This window comes from Peromyscus leucopus, chromosome 8b, assembly GCF_004664715.2.
Source record: "Peromyscus leucopus breed LL Stock chromosome 8b, UCI_PerLeu_2.1, whole genome shotgun sequence".
In the NCBI taxonomy this organism is placed as follows: domain Eukaryota; kingdom Metazoa; phylum Chordata; class Mammalia; order Rodentia; family Cricetidae; genus Peromyscus; species Peromyscus leucopus.
In genome coordinates, this window is record NC_051086.1 from 98,695,855 (window position 1) to 98,717,499 (window position 21,645).

At 38.9% G+C, this 21,645-nt stretch overlaps 1 protein-coding gene across 10 annotated transcripts in view; it reads right to left on the reverse strand.

Moving 5' to 3' along the window:
• The window catches only part of Spag9 (sperm associated antigen 9), a 133,699-nt gene that overhangs the window by 89,225 nt on the left and 22,829 nt on the right, over positions 1 to 21,645 (reverse strand). For 9 of the 10 annotated variants that reach the window (XM_028868917.2, XM_028868915.2, XM_028868916.2 and 6 more), the window contains exon 2: positions 21,083 to 21,203. In XM_028868917.2, the coding sequence (XP_028724750.1) occupies positions 21,083 to 21,203 (121 nt within the window). Of the gene's footprint in view, positions 1 to 9,352; positions 9,371 to 21,082; positions 21,204 to 21,645 lie in introns of those variants that run through there. The other variant, XM_037200782.1, reaches the window with a different exon arrangement.

Consider the following 21,645-nt stretch of genomic DNA (forward strand, 5'->3'; position numbering starts at 1 on the left):
GAAATGCTACTTTTAGAAAGGCATTTTAGATCACACCTAGAATCCCAGCATTTGGGAGGTGAGGCAGGACATGAATTGTGAGGTTGACATCAGCTGGGTTACAGTGAATTCCAGGCCAACCTGGACTATAAACCCAGTCTCCAAAAAAGCAAAAGAGAAATACTTTTAATCTATTTTGTATGATGGAACCTACTTTTAAAATTTCCCTGGGGGTGGAGCTGGAGAGATGGCTCAGTGGTTAAGAGCACTCACTGCTCTTGTAAAGGACCCAGGTTCAATCCCCAGTGCCCATATAGTCACAACCTATAACTTCAGTTCCTGAGGATCCAACACCCTCTCCTGGCCTTCACAGGCACCAGGTACATGCATAGTACACAGACTCACAATGCAGGCAAGACACTCATACAAAGGAAATAAAAATAATTTTGAAAATTTTTCACTGAGGAGAGAGGATGAGAATCAAACAAAAGTCTCCTCTGTTCTCTTATGAGATAACCCAGTATCAGACACTTAAGCAAGCATCAAACTGTGAAGTGAAAATGCATGCTCAGCTTTATGAAACATCAGGGAGACTCTCCTTGCTTGGATATGGTTTGTTCCCCCAAGGGTTTGTGTGTAACAGGCTTGGTCCCCATGGTGGCAGTGTTGGGAGGTGTTATGAACCCTGTGATATGAGGACTGGTGAGATCCCTGGGTGACTGCAAAAGCTGTCCTTAGAAGAGATTAAGATAGCTCTCAGCAGATTTCTGAATTCTCATAAAAGCAAGTTGTTAAGAGAAAGAACCTGAGCCGGGCGGTGGTGGCGCACGCCTTTAATCCCAGCACTTTAAAGGAGGCAGAGGCAGGTGGATCTCCGTGAGTTCGAGGCCAGCCTGGGCTACCAAGTGAGTTCTAGGAAAGGCGCAAAGCTACACAGAGAAACCCTGTCTCGAAAAAAACAAAAAACAAAAAACAAAAAAAAAAAAGAGAAAGAACCTGATCCCTAATTGCTCTCTGGCTTACTGTTTGGAGAAGCTCCCACATATGCTATCAGCATCGTGACGCCATCTGTCACTAGGTCTATGCCAGAGGCCCAACAAGTCCCAACTCCTATGTCTTCCACTTTGGACCTCCAGAACTATAAACTAAATGAATCTGCTTTCAGGCATTTTGTTAATAGTAATGAAAACCCATTAATATATGCACTAGGGTGAATAATCAACATTCTATAGATCAAATTGGTTAAAATAAATATAAGACACCAAGTGCTTGCTAAAAATGGGAACAAACAGAACTTTCATACATTGCTGGTAGAGTATAGTGCAACAATCAATTTAAAAACAAGTCGGGTTTTTAATTTTAATCAAATTAAAAACAAGCACATGCTTTTAATCCCAGAACTTGGGGGGGCAGAGGCAGGTGGATCTCTGTGAGTTTGAGGCCAGCCTGGTCTACAAAACTGGTTCCAGGACAGAAAAACCCTGTCTGGGGGGGGGGGAGGGGGGGACAAGAATTCATAAGACTGAATGTTTTCCAACCCTACGACAAAATATTTTACTGCTAAGAAATACATCATTATAATTTGAATATGAAATGTACCTTAAAGGACTGTGTGTTGTAGACTCTTTGGAGATGTGACTGATCAAACCTCATCAACAGAACCTACAAAACCTCCACCCTGGTCCAGCCAAAGCAATGAAGCCAGTCAAACTGGACTCAAACCTCTGAAATGATGAGATAACATAGACCTTTCCTCCACTGAACTGTTTTCATTGGGTATTTTTGTCACAGTGATGAAAAGCTTACTACCACACACCCAGAGGCACTGAAAGTGGTGTTCAATCATCCAAAGCTGAAAAGAATCCACTTGTCAACTAATAACCAAGTGGAGAAACTATTCAAATACAGGAATACTATATAAGAATGAATAAATTATTTTCAAATTCATCATGGACAAATGCTACAAATGTGATAGCAAGAAAAAGCAGAAATTAAAAAAAATACAAAAACAACAGAGTTGAAAGAATTTACAGTGGTTACCCCAAAGGGATGGATTTAGTTGCCTATTAACCATCCTACTCCAGTTCAAACACAATGTGCATCTATCTATTCACCTAGGAACTCCCTTTAGTTTGAATATTCATTTAGCCTGTCCTCTAACAATTGCTATGTGTTATGCATAGAGCACAACATTTAAACAGACTATCTGGAACCACTACAAACAATTTGTGCTCTTCCAACTGCAGAATTTAAAAGAGAATGCTACCATAGTAGAGAATTATAAAAAGAATGAAAAGGAAAACAGGATGGATATGCAAGGATAAACCAGAATTATTCTTTTGAAGGTTATGTTGTATGTAATTTTACTATGTTAAAGTTAAAACCTTCCTTTTTGATTAGATAGAAAAGGGGAAATGCTGGGTGGTGTCTTTTCTCTACACCGTGAGTATGTGTTGCTCTGATTGGTTGATAAATAAAACTGCATTGGCCTATGGCAGAGCAGCTTAAAGGCAGGTGGAAAATCCAAGGAGAGAGATAGGAAAGAGAAAGACAGAGTCTGGCCTGCCACCCAAGGAACAACATGATAGCAGACCAGTAAGCCACAGAGTACGTGGTAAAACATAGATTAATAGAAACGGGTTAATTTAAGATATAAGAGCTACCTAGCAAGAGGCCTGCCATAGACCATACACAGTTTGTAAATAATATTAAGCCTCTGAGTGATTATTTCATAAGCGGCTGCTGGACTGCAGGGCCAGGCAGTACCGAAGAAATCTTCTGGCTACAAATTTCCACTAAAGAAGTATAATATGTATGTCCTTTGATACATAGTATTCTTTTTTACCCTGATACACTTACAACAATGCCCAAAGGCATAAAAGTGGAACCTATAAAACTGTCTAACAATGCTAAACTGGGATTACCCAATGTCATCATTAGGAAGTTATAAAATGAGAGTCATATGATAGAATATAATGCTTTACTATCTTACTGTCACAGGACTCAGTAAATTAACCGAGTTAATATTTGCAAAGGACAAAGAATAGTGCTAGCATAAATATATTTTCCAAACAAAATATAATAATTAAAGGTACTTCTTGAAAGGAATGCATTCTATCTGCAAATATCAATATATGATTGTGCCTACCAGGAAATGGACAGCTGCTGAAAATGTATCACAGAAAATAAAATACAAAACTAGGCCAAAGGCACATACCTTCGATCTCGGCAGGCAGAGGCAGGCAGATCTGTGAGTTCAAGGCCAGCCTGATCTACAGTTAGTTCCAGGACAGCCAGGGCTACATAGAGAAACTCTGTCTCAAAAAACCAAAATAAGTAAATAAATTAGATAAAAAAAATGAAATAAAATCTATAACCAGGCATGATGGTACATGCCTTTAATTCCAGTACTTGAGAGGCAGAAGTAGATGGATCTTCATGTGAGGCCAGACTGGTCTATGTAGTGGAGTTCCAGACTAGCCAGGTCTACAGAGTGAGACACTCTCAGTAAGTAAGTAAGTAACTAAGTAAGTAAGCAAGTAAGTAAATAGATAAATAAATAACACTATGAACAGTAAGATGTCTACAAAATCAAAACAGTTGTCCCCCAAAGCATTTCCCAAAGCAGCTCTTTCCTATAATCTTAGTCAGGCAAAAGTCCTCATACCCACACCTGTTCTTTCCTTCCCTCCCTCCCTCCTTCCTTCCACACCACAATTCCAACTGTTATGTCAAATTGAAATATTTCTCACAAGTTCATAAGTTGTGCATTTGGTCCCAAGCTGGTGGTTCTATTTTGGGAGGTTACATCTGGTCCCCACTCCTTCCCTCCATCTCTGCTTCCTGTCATATCCTTCCCACCCAAAGGATTGAAATCTCTGATACCATGAGCCAAAATATATCTTTCCTCCCTCAAGTTGTTCAAGCCAGGTATTTTGTTACAGCAGTGAAAAGACTTCAATGCATCTCATTTTCAAAATAAATCTAAACCGGGCATGGTAGTGGTGGCTTTAATCTCAGCACTTGGGAGGCAGAGGCAGGCGGATCTCTGTAAGTTCAAGGCCAGCCTGGTCTACATAGTGAGTTCCAAGGTAGTAAGAACTACATGGTAAGATCCTGTCTCAAAACCAACAATAACAAAAAATAATAATAAGTAAATCTGGAATCTGACTTTTTTTCCATCTCTGCCATCAAATCTTATTCTAGCATATCATCTAACACTTGTACTATTACAATATTATCTCCTAAGTATTTCTACTTAGTTTTTTTTCTATATTCTCAAAATAGTAGCCTGGGTAGAACACCATGCTCAAAATTCTTCAGTGAGCCAGGCAGTGGTGGCGCACACCTTTATTCCCAGCACTGAGAGGCAGAGGCAGAGGCAGGTGGATTTCTGTGTGTTCGAGGCCAGCCTGGTCTACAGAGTAAGTTCCAGGACAGCCAGAGTTACACAGAGAAACCCTTTCTCAAAAAAAAAAATAAATAAATAAATAAAAATAAAAAAAAATAAAAAATAAAAAATAAAAAACCTTCAATGATTCTTGTTTTGTTTAAAATAGAGAAACACTCTTAAAATATTGCACAGATTTTACAGATCTAATGTGTCAAGTCACACCACCCTTCATTCCTAAACCCCATGGAGAACACTGATGTCTTGTTAAGGACTAAACTGTACCTTCATTTCCAAAACACACAAACGGAGGCCCTAACTACCAATGCAGTCAATTGTGTTTGGCAATAGTCTTTAAGACTGTAATTAACAGCCAAGGGCACTGACCCAACAGGACCAGTACCCTTCTAAGACAGAACACTAGAGTTCTCTCTATAGACACACAGCAATGATCATTTGGGCATACAGAGAAAAGATGACTTCCTGCAAGCCAAAGAGAAGTGCTTCCTGTGGTGGTATTCTAATTGTACTGAAATGTGATTTTGATTGTATGTTAATAAATAAAGTTGCCCGGGGGTCAGAGCTATTGGAGCCATAGCAAGAGTGTAGCAGTGGTGGCACACGCCTTTAATCCCAGCACATGGTAGAAGAGCTAGGTAGATCTCTGTGTGTTCAGGGATACAGCCAGCATTGGAGACATACGCCTTTAAGACCTGGGGGGCTGTACATACAGGCAGTGACAAGCAGGCACGTGTTTGGGTTTACAACCAATGAGAAGGCAGAACAAAAAGACTATGAAAAGACATACACACAGGAAGTAGCTCTCTTTCAGGAAGCTAGGAGCACACAGGAGGAAGGGTAAGATTTTAGCTCTGAGCTCTGACCTCTTGGCAACTTTATTTATTAACATACAACCAAAATCGGGGGTTTTGGATTTAGCTCAGTGGTAGAGCGCCTGCCTAACAAGTGCAAGGCCCTGGGTTCGGTCCTCAGCTCCGGAAGAAAAAAATATTAAAACAAAACTAAACATACAACCAAAATCACATTTCAGTACAATTAGAATACCACCACAGCTTCCAGGAAGAAAAAATTAAAAAGCAACCTGGTTATAGCTTGATCTTGACCCCTAACTTCCAGATCGTGACAAATAATATTTAGATTTGTATTTTATTTTAGTAGCTTTCATAAACTAAAACACAACTAAATATGGTAAGTATACTGTGGTGGTATTGTGTTCCCCAAAATATTGTGCACCCTAATAAACTTATCTGGGGTCAGAGAACAGAACAGCCACTAGATACAAAGGCTAAAAATGGTGGCACTCACACCTTTAATCCTAGCATTCCAGAGGCAGAAGTCCCTCTGGATCTCTGCAAGTTCAGAGGCCACATTGGAAATAGCCAGGCATGGTGACTCATGCCTTTAATCCCAGAAAGTGGGCCTTTAATCCCAGGGAATGAGGCAGAAAGCAGAAAGATATATAAGGTGTGAGGACCAGAAACTAGAAGCATTTGTCTGGTTAAGCTTTTAGACTTCGAGCAACAATTCAGCTGAGATCCATTCAGATATGAGGACTCAGAGGCTTCTAGTCTGAGGAAACATGATCAGCTGAGGAACTGGCAAGGTGAGGAAGCTGTGGCTTGTTCTGCTCCTCTGATCTTCCAGAATTCACCGCAATACTTGGCTCCAGGTTTGATTTTATTAATAAGACCTTCTAAGATTCCTGCTACAGTATACCTTAGAAATGCTTAGATATGCATAGTATTTCCCACGACTTGGCCAAGTTACACAGCCTATAGCTTACAGAAACAGGTCCTGATTGATTTTTTATTAGCTTGCTAATCAACTTTGTACCCCTTTGCAAGACTGTTGGGAACTAGGTATTACACCCCATATCGGATTAATTTCCATGTTTCCAATATTTATTTGAATTAATATTGATCATTATTAGGATGATCCTTAAATATTCCTTAAAGGTCAATTGCTTTTTTTTTTTTTTTTTTTCCTGAAAACAAGTCTTTTTTTGGTTTTTCAAGACAGGGTTTCTCTGTGTGGCTTTGGTGCCTGTCCTGGATCTCACTCTGTAGACCAGGCTGGCCTCAAACTCACAGAGATCCACCTGGCTCTGCCTCCCAAGCGCTGGGGTTAAAGGCGTGCGCCACCACCACCCAGCTGTTTTGTTTTTCTTAAACATTTCAGATTACTCCCATTCATACTTTTCTAGCCATTATGATTATTTTCTGCTTCATTTATTTTCATGTGGCACCATGAAAATAAATTATTTTTCCCCTAAAACAACATACAAATCTGAGTGAGATACCAAATACCTGTAACCCAGTGCTTAGAAAAGTGAAGCAAGACAATTTGAAATCAGCCTGACCTTAGAGCAAAGAAACTCTGCTGACTGACTGATAGGTAGTAGGTAGGTGGATGAATGGATGAATATATTAGATGAGATAGACAAATAAATACATACACACATACATACACACACTACATACATACATACATACATACATACATACATACATGATAAATAAAAAGGAGTTACAGAATACAGACTACTTGTCCCTTATGTGTTAGTTTTTTTTGTTTGGAGACAGGATCTTACTATATAGTCTTGGCTGGCCTGGAGCTCACTATATGTATTAGGTTTTTTTATGTTGTCTTTTGTTTCTTTTATTTGTTTTTAAAGCAAAGTCTTACTCCTGTGTAGCCCAGGCTGGCCTCAAAACTCACAGTAATCCTCCTCAGTATCTTGAGGACCAAGATTATAAGTGTGCAAAACTGCATCTGGTGTTTCAATGGACTTTTAAAAAATAGACATATAATTGAGCCCATCCCTTGCCCCAACACAAACATAATTCTCCCTCTGTCACCATCCTAGGAAGAGTGGCACATTGTCTCTGATCTTTGTGCTGTCTTCAGAGTTTTTTTCTTTTCCAGAATATCATATAGTCAGTACATAGTATTTTCAAGTTACACCATACATACATTCATACATACAAGTCATACATACAGTACATAGTATTTTCAAATTATTTTTTTCACTGAGTATGTATTTGAGGTCACTCCCTAACTTTTTGTAGCTGAATTATATCCATTATATAGATTGCCATTATAGTTTATTTTTATCAGTTATTTTCATAAGAGCTAAATGTCCATTAAGTCAAAAGTTTTAATTCTCTTAATTAAAAATATATTTTAATACACTTTCAACTAGGTGGACATGATGGCACTTAGGAGATAAAAGCAGGAGAATCAGGAGTTCAAGGCCATCCTCAGCTACATATCAAGTTCAAGGCCTGCCTGGGTTAAGTTTGATTCTGTCTCAAAAAAACAAATGAAAAAAGTAACCCACAGCAGGAAGAACACAGATAGTTGCTAAACTTTAAATACATTCATTCCCTAGGTTCAACACTAAACCAAAATCACCACCTAACAAAAGCTGCTAAGCTGAGGCAAAGGCCTCCTTTATTATCCAAAGTGGTTTCCTATCGCATACCCCAATTCCTAGTTATGTGTTCTACCCCATGCCTAACCCATTATAAACCATTTACACCCAATCCTCATTTCTGCTCTAGTCTTCCAAAACTTGTAAGATGTTATCAGAAACACTTAACTTTTCAAATTTTATATGAACAAGAAATAACATAACAAGCCATTATACAGTCACGTGTCTTAACAATGGAGATATACTTTCAGAAATGTCTCCCTATCCAATTTCACCACTGTGCAAACATGCAGGTACTCACACAAACTGAGCTATGATGTCACGAGGTGATAAACTTCACAGGACTTCTGTGATAAATGCAGTCCATCAGACTGAAATATTATTGTACCGTCTGTAGCTATATAATTTTCATGGCTTGTATGCTACAGTAACCAAAGTTAAGTTTAAAACGTACTTTAGCCTTTAAACATATTAAAGTCTTCATAAAAGGTATTCTAGCTCATAGAGCAATGCGTTAAAGAGTAGTTATGTCTTTGTTACTGGGAGTACACCTCTGATAGTAATTTTCTCCTTCCTAATGCCGACAAAAAAGTATCTAGACAGAAACAGTCGATAATTTTCTGTGTTTTGTGTTTTCTTTACCTGTACTATAATTAAATACCAATATTACCTTTTTAGGTACATATACTACAAATTATATAAATATCATACAACATGATTACATAAGTACATTAATTATGTACTATATACATATGCTCAGATAATATAATGTACCAAGATTAATAATATAAATTCAGAAGCACTCACTCTTTTCTGAACATACAATAACTCCATACAACAACACACTCAGTCAACAGATTACTCAAGGCCTGAGTAACAGTAAATAGTATAACCACTTCTGGAAATACCTTTTAATACAGGGAAAGCCATCTTTAGAGCCCTGAGTGCCACTGAGGAACCAGTAAAGCAGAAAAAAAAAGGGGGGGGGAGAAAAGGGAAAGTAGGAAAGAAAACCCCATCTGGGCAAGAGCTGTACACATCCCCACAGCCTCAAGTACCATAAAATTAGACAACACCTATGCTGAATTACGTCTAAGATATAGTAAAAGATCATTTCTTGTTAATGACTGAACCCAAACTTTACAAAGATCTCAGGAAAAACCTTAAACTCTTGTGATTATTATACTCATTAAGACTAGCTACATACAACCCAGCATTTGCTGGAAATAAACAAGAATCTATTTATGAGTATGTATTCCCAAACAACAGATAAGCGATCTGCCAGTTTTTAACTGCTAATTTTCTGGGGAGAAAAACAAAATAAAATTATGGGGTCTAAAGGGGGAATGGGTAAGGAGCAAGAAATAGAACATTCAAAAAATAATCTAAAACTTCCCCTCCTAATAAAAGCTGATGGAAACACTTTAGCTCATTTTGAATGCTCTTTCTATCTGGCTTTCCAAGGAGCATGAGGATATGATTAAGGCAGGAAGAGCCACCTGCTCTGCCGGCTCAAAATCAGAGCTTACCTCCTCAGATTGGGGGCCTTTGCCAAGTTTGGAACACCTTCCATCTCTGTTGTCTTCTGCCCCATCAGACTGCTGATAGGCCTATGGGGGGAAGAAAGAGAAACAGACCCGCTAGAGTGCCACATCCGACTATTGTTTGCCTTCTCAAAAGGAAGCATTAGTTCTTACTGTTCATGAAGGCAGATAATCCAATTGTTAACTGGACCTCAAAGGATTAACATTGCCTTTCAGAGATTCTCCTTCAACAATTTAGCATCACAAGTCCAAAAAGTAAACAAGAACCAAGTGCTGACTTAAGAGCAAACAACTCAGACAACACATCAAAAGTGAGAGAAACCTGTCCTTGACCAAGGCTTTCACCACATCTGTCACAAGATTTTCAGAAAGATATTTCATGTCATTAATCGAAAACAAAATGTTCAATGGTATTTTTAAACTCTCATGAATCAATGACCCTTAAAACAGAAATGTGATAACCTCAAAAACTTCCAGTGTTAAGGACTTCTAACAATCTATGTCACTGCCTTCAAGATGTCTCCCATGCCACAACAGAAATCTGGCTTCTCTCCAACCTACAGCACATATACCTGTGTTATCGTCCACATGATCACAAAGTACTTCCTCATAACGTATCAAAACCAACAAAATGACTTCCTTAAATTTAATCTTCTGATATTACAGAAAGACAGCTTGGTATCTATCTGCCTTAGCCATTCATCCTTTTATATATCTGAGGGGAAAATCAATTAATTCATTTTCCTGTTCTCTAAATTAAATGACCAAAAATCCTTTGATCTTTATTCATAAAAATCAAATCTCTGGCACCTTTAGTCCTAGATATTAATATTTAATGTTCTCAGTAGAAAACGCTACACTATAAAGGTGAGAGCCCAAATACAGACAATAAAACATGAACCAGAGCAGAAGACAGTGGTGCCAAATGATGCAGGAGTAATAACTATTATCATCTGCACAAATGCTACTATACTGATTTTCTGTTTTGCCTTTTGAATACAGGCTTTTTAAAAAAGCCCTCAAATAAAGTTTATTAAATACACAGATTTCCAAACATAAAAGAACTAGACTCAAATGAAAATGAATTAAAAATAATCTTTTGCCCAATTAATTCCAAGTTCTTTTTTTCAATTAGGAAATACAAATCTGAGTTCTTTTTTTCAATTAGGAAATACAAATCTGAAACTTCTAAAGTTACCTTTTAAAAAAGCAGATGCTAAACAAAACCACAAATCATCAGTTATCTAGCTTTACCACTCTAAAAATTATGTAGAAGAGATTTTTCTATTGACAAGATGAAACTAGCATGGGTAAAATGACTTATTGCAGTATTAATCAACATTTTCAGAGTTCTTTTTCTTGCAGTGCTGGAGACTGAAGCTAGGGTCTTACACTAGGCAGGCATTCTACCTCCCAGCAATGTTCCTGTCCTCTTTTCAGAATATGAGTATTTACTGCAAAGCACGGCAGCAGAGGAACTGACAAAGGTTTCATCAGCCTGAAGGTTTAGGCTCCCTCCAATATTAACATAGGCATGAAAATGGACCTAGTAAACTTAAAACTATTTCTCTTCCTTCTGAGGTGTGAAAATTCTCAACTATCAATCACCTCATTAACAGCCCTCAGCTTGGAAGGTGTTTGGAGCCATGTATTCTTTTAAAACACAGCATGGTAATGACTATAGTAGTGTTACAGAGTCTCCAACTAATAAAGTGGCTACCGCTATGACAAAGAAATAAATATTTTCCTTCCAATAACAAAGTCTCCAGATGAAGGCTTAGAGCATCTACTAGACTAAGATCTTCATCAAATTGGTAATGAATTTGATGAATTACCTTCATCAAAAGGTAAATGAATGTCTCAGTGAGGTACAGAAATGGTAGAGAGATTAAAACAGGTTGTAATACATGTTTTTAGTCTTCAACATTTTCCATTAATTTTCAAAAATGGATTTTCAAGCCAAACATGGTGGCACATGCCTTTAATCCCAGCACTGGGGAGGCAGAAGTAGGCAGATCTCTGAGTTCAAGACTAGCCTAGTCCATATAGTGAGATCCTGTCTCAAAAATAAAGCTGGAGAGATGATTTGCCAATTAAGAAAACTGGCTGCTCTAACAAAGGATAGATACATGGCAGCACACCACCTGTAACTCCAATTCCAGGAGATCTCATACCCTCTTCTGACCTCCTCTGGCACTAGGCACACAAGTGGTGCATAGTCATACAGGCAGACAAAACACCCACCAACTCAGAATTAAAATTTAAAATACAAAACAAAGCAAAAACAAAGGATTCTCACTCAAAAGAAGCAAGTTAGAGTTAGAGAAGAGTTTTCAAATAGCTTAAAAATCATTGTCATCTAAATCTTCATCTCCATCATCACAAAAAGCAATTAACACCACACCTTAGGGAAAGTAATCTAAACTCAGGAGCTGAGTAGAGGGCAATTGGTTCCAGAGCAAGCAGTATAATAAGAAGTTCTGTATCTGTTCTGAGTGCTAATAAGTTGTTGACTAATGTCCCAAATCAGAAACTGTGACAGCATATAACTACCATGAAGTACTAAAAATGTTCAGTCATAGTCCTTGACCAGCTTCCTTAAATATATTCTAAGAAAATTATAACAAGAGGGGAAATCTATAGAGTGAAACAATATTTACTACAACATGCTTCATTTTATTAGGGGAGAAAAATGTCCATTTAAGCAAGCAAGCAGTCGAGGAAGCTTTGGGTTTTGTTTGTTTTGATCCCCCTGTAAAGCTTCCCAACCAGTGAATTACAATTCCTGCCTGACTCACAATCTCACAATTACCTTTACCTTGATTGTGTTTTTCTTTTTTCTTTTCTTTTTTTTGAAACAGGGTTTCATAGAGCCCAGGATGGCATATCTTCTAGGTGTTCAAAGTATTCAGACATTTAGAAAATGGACTAGGGAGCCAGGTGAGATGGCTTGTTGAGTAAGGGCCCTTGCTTCACCAGGCTGATGACTTGAGTTCAATCCCTGGGGCTCACAAAGTGAAAGGAAGAAGTACCAAGTAACTCTGAGTTTTCTGTGACCTCCACATGCATGATGTGGCACATACTCATGCACACATGAACACACACATGAACACACACACACACACACACACACACACACACACACACACACGTTAAATAAATGTAACTTAAAAAAAAAAACCAGCACTTGGGAGGTAGAGGCAGATAGATCTCTGTGAATTCAAGGCCAGCCTGGTCTACAAAACAGTTCCAGGACAGCCAGTGCTGTTATACAGAGAAACCCTGCCTTGAAAGCCCCCCCACCAAAAACAAAAAACAAAAAACCCACTTTAAATAATTGATTAGTGCTGCCAAAATATCTGAGGGGGTAAAGACATTTGCTGTTAGCCTAGCAACCTGAGTTAAGGTCCTTAGAATTCATACAAAGATGCAAGAGAAAAGAACCCATTTAACACAGTTGTCCTCTAACCACCATGTGTGCTGTTTGCCCAATAACAAATAAAATTAAGATAAATATATGTGTGTGTGTGTGTGTGTGTGTGTGTGTGTGTGTGTGTGTGTATAAAATAAAAATTATACAGTGAGGAAATACTTAAGGTACAAAGTTGAGTGTTGTAAAAAACAAATAGAATAACTAGAAGGCCATAAACCTAAACTCCCCCCCCCCACTTCCTCAATAGCATGATTTCTTTGAACACAAGGGCCTCATTCTTCTGTACCATAACAAGATTGTAACCACTGTGGAATGCTAGACATGCTGTAGTTCATACTTAACTATGCTTAAATGTTTATATTTGCTTATAAGACAGAATAGTCATTAAGACAGAAACAATGAATGTAGAAGGTATTTTCTGATAAAAAAAAATACTGCCACACTATAAATGGCAAAGTTGATTTGCTGTCAAGTTCCAAATTGGACTTCTTCAATTTCATATTTCTTACACACCATATATAATTCAGATTCCTCTTGAAGGATCACGAGATGTTAATCAGCAGGAGTATCACTGTTACTCTTGGAAAAGAACATAAAGCATTTTTCAAAATGCTTTGTTTATGTAGGGATAAATAAGGATATTTCAAGTTAGTTCAAAGTTTGAGAGAAGAACAACCAGAAATCTCCAAACTCAAACATTACCACAAAATTGTGACAAAATTTTTAATAGACTCAGCTTTTCAATATGTAGCTAAATCATATTATATTATCACTATCTGATAAGGTCCACACTATCAAAAGCTGTAAAGGGGGCTGTTGAGTTATCTCAGCAACTGCTGCCAAGCTGATGACCTCATTTCAATTCCCAGGACCACCTGGTAGATGGACAGAGCCGGTTCCACAAGCTTTCCTCCAATCACCACAGATGCACTGGGGCACACATGCACACCCCCTCTATCCAAATAACTGTTTTTTAAAAAAAAATTTAAGTGGGGCTGGAGAGATGACTCAGAAGTTAAGAGCACAGGCTGTTCTTCCAGAGGACCCGGGTTCAATTCCCAGCACCCACATGGCGGCTCACAACTGTCTGTAATTTCTGTTGCAGGAGATCTGACACTCTCACACAGACATACACGTAGGCAAACATCAATGTACATAAAATACAAAAAAATTATATAAAAAAAATTAAGCTGTGAATACCCTTTAATTCAATTCCTGTTTCTTTACCTTTTCTTGCTTTCATGTAGAAAAAAAACTGCAACCAAAATTTCCCCTTTTAAAATAGGAAATGGTCTTCAGAGCAGAACTTGGGAGTTCTAATGACTACTTTTAAAAGAATATATGCCTTGAAACACACCAACCAGGACTGGCACACTCAGTAATTTACAATTAGAGACTTTCCACTGTACAGACAAAAACTCAGAAACTGAAGCCAATATGGTACTGCACACCTCTAATCTCAGCATTCAGGAGACTGAGGCTGGAGGGAAGGAGTTTGAGGCCAGCACTGACTATATCTCAAGAACTGTGTAAATAAATAAGACATAGTATGACAGTCTACAGAAATTTTCATCTCTTAAAAAGCTCTTATTCTTAGGCCTAGATTACCAAGGGTATAAAGCACTAATGATACTAATAATTAGTTTTTGCCACCATCTTTTTAAAAATTAAGGGGCTTGGAGCTAGAGAGATGGCTCAGCAGATTAAGGTATGTGCTGCCAAGTCTGACGACTTGAGTTCGATTCCTGGGGCCCACAAGGCCCAGGCGAGCACCAAATCCCGAAGTCATCTCTGATTTCCATATGCCTGTCATGGCACATGGGCACAGACACACACACACACACACACACATATATTTGAAGTGTTTTTAATTAAAGGGCTGAGCCAGTGAAATGGCTCAGCTGGCAAGGTACTTACCACACACACCTGATAACCTGAGTTTGATCTCTAGCACCCACAGGTGGAAAGAGAACTGACTCCACAAAATCGTCCTCTGACCACATGTGTGCAACAGACATTCATATCACACACACACACACACACACACACACACACACACACACACACACACACACATATTTATCCTTTTTTTTTTTTTAAATTAAGGAGCTAAGTAAGAGTTGGGGAAACAGCTTGGTAAAGTGCTTGCCTTGCAAACTTGAATATGTGAGTTCAATTCCCAGAACTCAGGTGAAAATGCTGGGCAAGAAGACATGCTTATAATTCCAGCACTGGGGAGGCAGAGTCAGGTGGATTCTTGAGGCTCTCTGGCCCATCAATTCAGTCTAATTGGTGAGCTCTAAGTCAATAACCATGTCCCAAAGGAGATGGATAGCATTTCTGAGGATGACATCTAAGGTAGTTCTCCAGGCTTCCAGAGGCATGTGTAAGTGTGTGTGTGTGTGTGTGTGTGTGTGTGTGTGTGTGTGTGTATACACACACGCACAAAACAAAACCAAAACACCTCATCAGTGAGGGCATGGGCCTTAATACCAGCACTCAGGAAGCAGAGGCAGGCAGATCTCTGAGTTTGAGGCCTGCCTGGTCTACAAAACAAGTTCCAGGACTGCCAGGGCTGTTACAGGGAAACCCTGTTGTGTGTTTGGGAAGGGGGGTTGGGGGGATCGGGACTGGGAGCTGAGAATATAGCTCAGTTGGTAGAATGCTAGTCTATCAAGCATCAGGCCCAGAACCACATAAACCGAGGTGGTGGCATACAATTGTGCCTGTGACCCCATCCCTCTAGAGGGAGAAGCAGGAGAGTCAAGAGTTCAGTGTCATCCTTGATTTCAGCCTACTCCTAGTCAACCTGGACTACACATAAGACCCTGTGCTAAAATAACAAAAGATCAAAGAGGACAGGGGACAGACAGACTGCCTTTTATTGCTGTGATACAAAGCACTTACCAAAAGCAACTTGGAAAGGGTTTATTAGTTTAGTCATCTCAATCACAGTCCATCACAAGGAGAAGTCAGGGTACGAACTTGAGTCAGGAACAGAAGCAGAGACCGTAGAGGAATGCTGCTTACTGACTTGCTCTCCAGGTCCACTCAGCCCACTTTCCTCCACAACCCAGGACAACCCGCACACGAGTGGCACTGCCCACACCAATCATTAATCAAGAAAATGCCCTACAGGCCAATTTGATGATGGCATTTTTCTCACTTGAGGTTCTCTCTTCCCAGATGACTCTAGCTTGTATCAAACTGACTAAAAACTAACTAGCCAGCACATTTGACCCCCTGGTCAACTTGACATATGTCACTATCATAACTTTTCCTTTCTTGTTTATCACCAAGATCTCATACTAATATCACAAATATAAAACTGTAATTTTCAAAGTTCCAGTCTTTAAAAAATTGAAATACTAAAAGTTCAGACTAAAACATCTAATGTTTCTTAAAGTTCAAAGTCTCTCAACTGTGGGCCCCTGTAAAATCAAAAATAAGTTACATCCTTCCTATTCCAAGAGAGAAGAACCAGGGAACAATCAAAGTAAACAAATAAACAAACAAACAAATAAATAATGTGAAATCAAGATTCAGCAGTATAAACTAAATGCTGTAACGTGATGACTGGCATCTGGGATTCACTCACAATCTTCTGGGCTCCAAAGGGTTTGGGAAGATCCACTTCTCTGGCTTTGCTATCCTCAGCACACACAGCTTGTCTGGAAGGCTCAAGTTGGCTCAATGCTACACCTGCCACTGTCCTTTAGTGGCTGTCCATTGTCCTGGTATCTACAATATGGCAGGGGTCTCCACTACTGCTGCACACCTTCACTAACTGCCTCTCCTGGACTCTTTTCAGGGACTCCAACCCTGCCACATAGTGCCAAGCCTCAGACTCTCTCTATGATCCCTTCAATCCTGAAGTTTTTCTCTGCAACTGAGGCTGTACCTTTATCAATGGCCTCTTGTGGCCTCTCTTCAGGGACTCCAACCCTGCCACACATGGGTCAAGCCTCAGCTTCTCTCCATGATCTCTTCACGCCTTCAAAATCATTATCAAGTTCAGCTGCCAAACTGAGATGCAGCCTTACCCCTATGGATCACAGCTTCCATGTGCTGATCATGAGGAAATACTTCTCAGAAGATTTCACCTCAATGATGTTCATTTCTTGTTAGTCCCAGCAGGGTTTTCTATTGCTACAGACAATTTCACGTGTGCCAGTGTAGCTAAGGTGTACTTTTCAGTGGTGCTAGTCTCTTGTTAGTCACAGCTGATTCTTGAGCCCCAGCTAAGCAGAAATCACAGATTGTTTGTTTTTCAAGACAAGGTTTCTCTGGTTGGCCTGACTGTCCTAGAACTTGCTCTGTAGACCAAGCTGGCCTCGAACTCACAGCAATCCACCTGCCTCTGACTCCCAAGTGCTGGGACTAAAGGCATGTGCCACCACCACCCAGCAAAACCACAGATTCTCAATTCAAATCTATCACACAAGCAGCTCTGATAGAAAATTTGTGGTACTCTCAAAACTTTCCTTGAAACATCACAAACCAAGTCTCTATTGTCTGCATTGCTCTCAGTATTCTTATCTTCCAAAATTCCCAGAACAGCTCATTAAACTCTGAGCACTCAATGGTTTTTCTAGCCCACTATTCCAAACTCCATGATCCTCCTTAAAACTACAGTCAAGTCTGTCACAGCAATACCTCATAATTCTGGTACTAGTTTGCTTTTTTACTGCTATGACAAAACACCATGATAAAGCAACTTGGGAAGCAAAGGGTTTATTTGAGTTACTCAGCCCAATTACAGGTCATCATGATGGGAAGTCAGGGCAGGATCTCCAAGCAGAGGTCATGGAAGAATGCTGCTTACTGGCTTGTTCCCCATGGCTTCATCAGCTTATTTTGTTATATAACCCAGGGTTGGCATAAATAACACATAAATTAAAAAAAAAAAAAAAAAAAAAAAAGATCAGTGGTAGTTAGTGGTAGACACTTACAGCTCCAGCACCCAGGAAGCTGAAGCTAATGTCTGAACTGTTGAGTATGGTGCCAATGGCATAGACCTGTAATCCCAGCACTTGAGAGGTTGAAAGGATTACAAGTTCAAGGCCACAATAGTGAGACCATGTCTCCAAGCAAGAAACAAAACAAGTTTCCAAATCTTAATTAAGCTCAAAACTATTTTTAATATTTGTAAAGAAATTCCCCCTTCCTTCTATAGAGTATAGTTTTTATTAAAACACTTAATTTTAAAAAATCTTGGAATTAAAATGTAAACATGATAATGAATGCTTCTGAAGAAAGAAATGAAAATGGACTCCATAGTACATGACAATTCCAAAATGCTGAGTGTGATTCACCAAGCTACAAAACAAACCTAGAACAATGAAAAGGTGAAACTGGAGACCCTCAAAACATGCTCCTGTATTCAACACTTAAGAAGTATGTCTTAAGGCAGAGGCAGATGGCTTTCGAGGCCAGCCTGGTCTACAAAGCAAGTCCCAGGACAGTCAAGGTCATTACACAAAGAAACCCTGTCTTGAAAAACCAAAAAACAAAGTAAGTTTTATTTACATTCATTAGAGAGGAGAAAAAATTTGTTTTGTTTTGTTTTTTTTGATTTCAGTGATGAAGAGGGAGAGAGGGAATCTACTACATCTACCTTTTTGTGGAAAAACAACAGTATCTCCTCCCAATGTGAGACAAATCAAATTTTGATTTCAGAGGCTGGAAAGACAGTTCAGAGGTTAAGAGCACTTGCTGCTCTTGCAGAGAACCAAGGCTGATTCCCAGTACCCACTTGGTGGCGGTTAACCTGACATCCTCCCTTAGGCACCAGGCTCGAAGGTGCATATACATTTATCAAGGCACTCACACACACACATAAAAATAAAATTTTAATGCAATTTTAAGTATAAAACAAATTTTGCTCTAATTTTTTTCTTACAACAGAAACAGATCACTTGATGTCTAAAAGAATTTTAAACAAGCAATTCTTTTTTTTTTTTTTTTCAAGACAGGGTTTCTCTGTAGACTAGGCTGGCTTCTAACCCACAGAGATCCTCCTGTCTCTGCCTCCCCAGTACTGGGATCAAAGGCATGTGTCACCACCATCACCCAGAAACTAGCAATTCTTTTTCAATTAAAAAAATAAAAATCTACTGAAAACTTGGTACTTTGTACAAATCAAAAAAAAATTCATTAAGATAATGAAATTTTGCTTAGTTCTGCTATGTCTTTATTGTGTAGTTCTAGAATACTATATAATTCCTAATATAAAGCTATAATCAATTTAGAATTAAGATATCTCCTATAATCAAACTGTTTTGAGCATGGTGGTTCACACCTGTATTCCCAGCACTTGAGAGGCTGAAAAGATCAGTGTTACGTTCAAGGTCAGAATGGACTACATGAGTTCCAGAAACCTAGGCTACAAAGTAAGACTGTCTTTAAAAAAACAAACAAACAAATAAAAAAAAAAACCTCAAATTTTCTTCCTCTTTGAGTATAAAATGTTCAACTCTTAAAATGTACCAAATGCTACAGCCACAAACTGTTCTTCCAGATGTGTGGTTCACACAGTATGATTCCAGTGTGTAGTAGAGCCCACCACAAGTTCTCTAAGTGCACAGCCATCTATCTATAAGAGAGTCTACAGCAGAATCAGAAACCACTGACTTCTTAATTAACCAAGGGAGGCTGTAGAACTCTTATGTATCATCAAGCCTAAAAACATGAAGTCAAGGGATATAGCTCATTGTTGGCTCAGGTTAGTTTCTGTAATCAAATGTCTATTGGAACTCCACAGTATCTGCAAAAGAGCACTGTGAATTTTTGGATTCTAGTGTTTGAGCTCCAAATTCCAACTGTTATGCATTTAGCTCAGTTAGGCCCTTCTAGAGTTCTAAAGGATGCACTTAGTTCCATTCTCACATATACTTCACTTTCTGGTGTTGAAAGTTATCCGTAAGGACAGGCAGTTCCTTAACAGCAGATATCACAGCCGGGTATGGAGGAACACACCTAGCACTATGAAGGAGAATGTTTGCAACCAGACTAGCTATATGCATAATGAGACCTCTATCTCAGAAAAACAAAACACAATAGCGGGTATTGGTATAGAGCCTTAATGAGTGATGTGAGAAACAACATAAAATGGGACATGGGCTGGTGATATGGCTCATTTGCCACCAAGCCTGATAACCCAAGTTTGATCCCCATGAACCACATGGTAGAAAAAGATAATTCCCCCAGGTTATCCTCTGACATTCACATGGACACCATTCCATGTGTGCCCTGCCCCCCAAATAAATATATTTTAAATTAAAGAGAAAAGGGATCATGAAGTTTCTCACCACTTCTTTTTATAAATTTCACTTTTTAAAATTTGTTCATTTTCATTAGGAAAAGGCAAAATTATCCATGAAAATTGAAATAATTTAAAAAGTAAAAAATAACATGAAATTGCATTAAAAATGAATCTGAGGGGTTAAAGAAATTGGCTCAGCAATTAAGAGCACTTGCTTGCTGCTCTTCCCAGAGTTGGGGTCCCAGGTGCTATCTGGGAGCACATGGTAGCTTACAACCATCCTTAATTCCAGTTCCAAGGGATCTGATGCCCTCTTCTGATCTGCCAGGACACCAGGCATGCACACAGTACACATATATGCATGTAAACAGGCAAATACTCACACACATTAAAAAAAAAAAAAAAAAAAAAAAACTAAAAACAATTTTAAATATTTTTTTTTTAAATGAGATGGGCGGTGGTAGCACACTCCTTTAATCCCAGTACTGGGGAGTCAGAGACAGGTGGATCTCTGATCTCTAGACTATAGAGCAACCCTGTCTCAAAAAAAACCAAAAGAATCTGAAAAAAGGAACTTCTCTTTCCCTAAATTAACTTTACTTTTTCAACAAAAAGGAACAAAAGAAATTTCAGTCACTTTTTATACATACTTCAAGGCTAGTTTCTCTCTTGGTAAACTTCAAAGCAATACAGAAACAATGGAACTCTGAGCAGAACTGCTCCACATATGGGTATCTGCATAACAAAGACAGCAGAATGCTAACTCCAAACAGGCAGGCAGCACAACTGAAGAAGTCAGTCTAGCAGGTATCTCTGACTCAACCTTTTCTACATAGCTTGGTGTCATGAGATGGGAACAAAAAGGAATTAATACCAGCACCCCGATCTCACACTTGATTCTGTGATGACAATTTCGAGCACATATTTGGAGCCCTTGTCAAATGTCAGGGTGAGTCATTCACTGTATAGGGGTCTACTCTTTAATGAGTACTTATGAGGAGAAAAGCATTGTACTTACTCTGGTCAGCATAGTTTTTTGCTTTAAGTTCAAGTTGTCTGGTTTGAGATTCCAGAGATTCTACTCGGGTCTGTAAATCCTTCTTTTCCTGTTCCTGAGAGTCTTCAAATTCAATGAATTTCTAATAAAGAACAACAACAGACATTTTCAGTATTGAAATGAAATCTTTTATATTTTCAACACCTGTGCTTCAGAGATAACTATTAGGGACTGGAGGGATGGTTCAAGGTCCAGAGGACCCCAGTTCTAGTTCTAGCACCCACATGGCAGCTGGCATCCTTCTGGAACTTCAGTCCCAGAGGATCCGATACCTAATTCTGGCCTCCAAAGGCACCAGCACACATGACGTATACAGACATACATGCATGCAAAAATCCCAACACAACAACAACAAACAAGAGCTGGCAATATGGCTCAATCAAGGCATCTACCACCAAGCCTGACAACCTGAATTTGATTCCTGGGATCCACATGGCAGAAGGAGAAAACTAACTCCTGAAATTTGTCCTTTGACCTGTGCATGTAAGCTATCACACACAAAATAAATTTTTAAAAGAATTGTG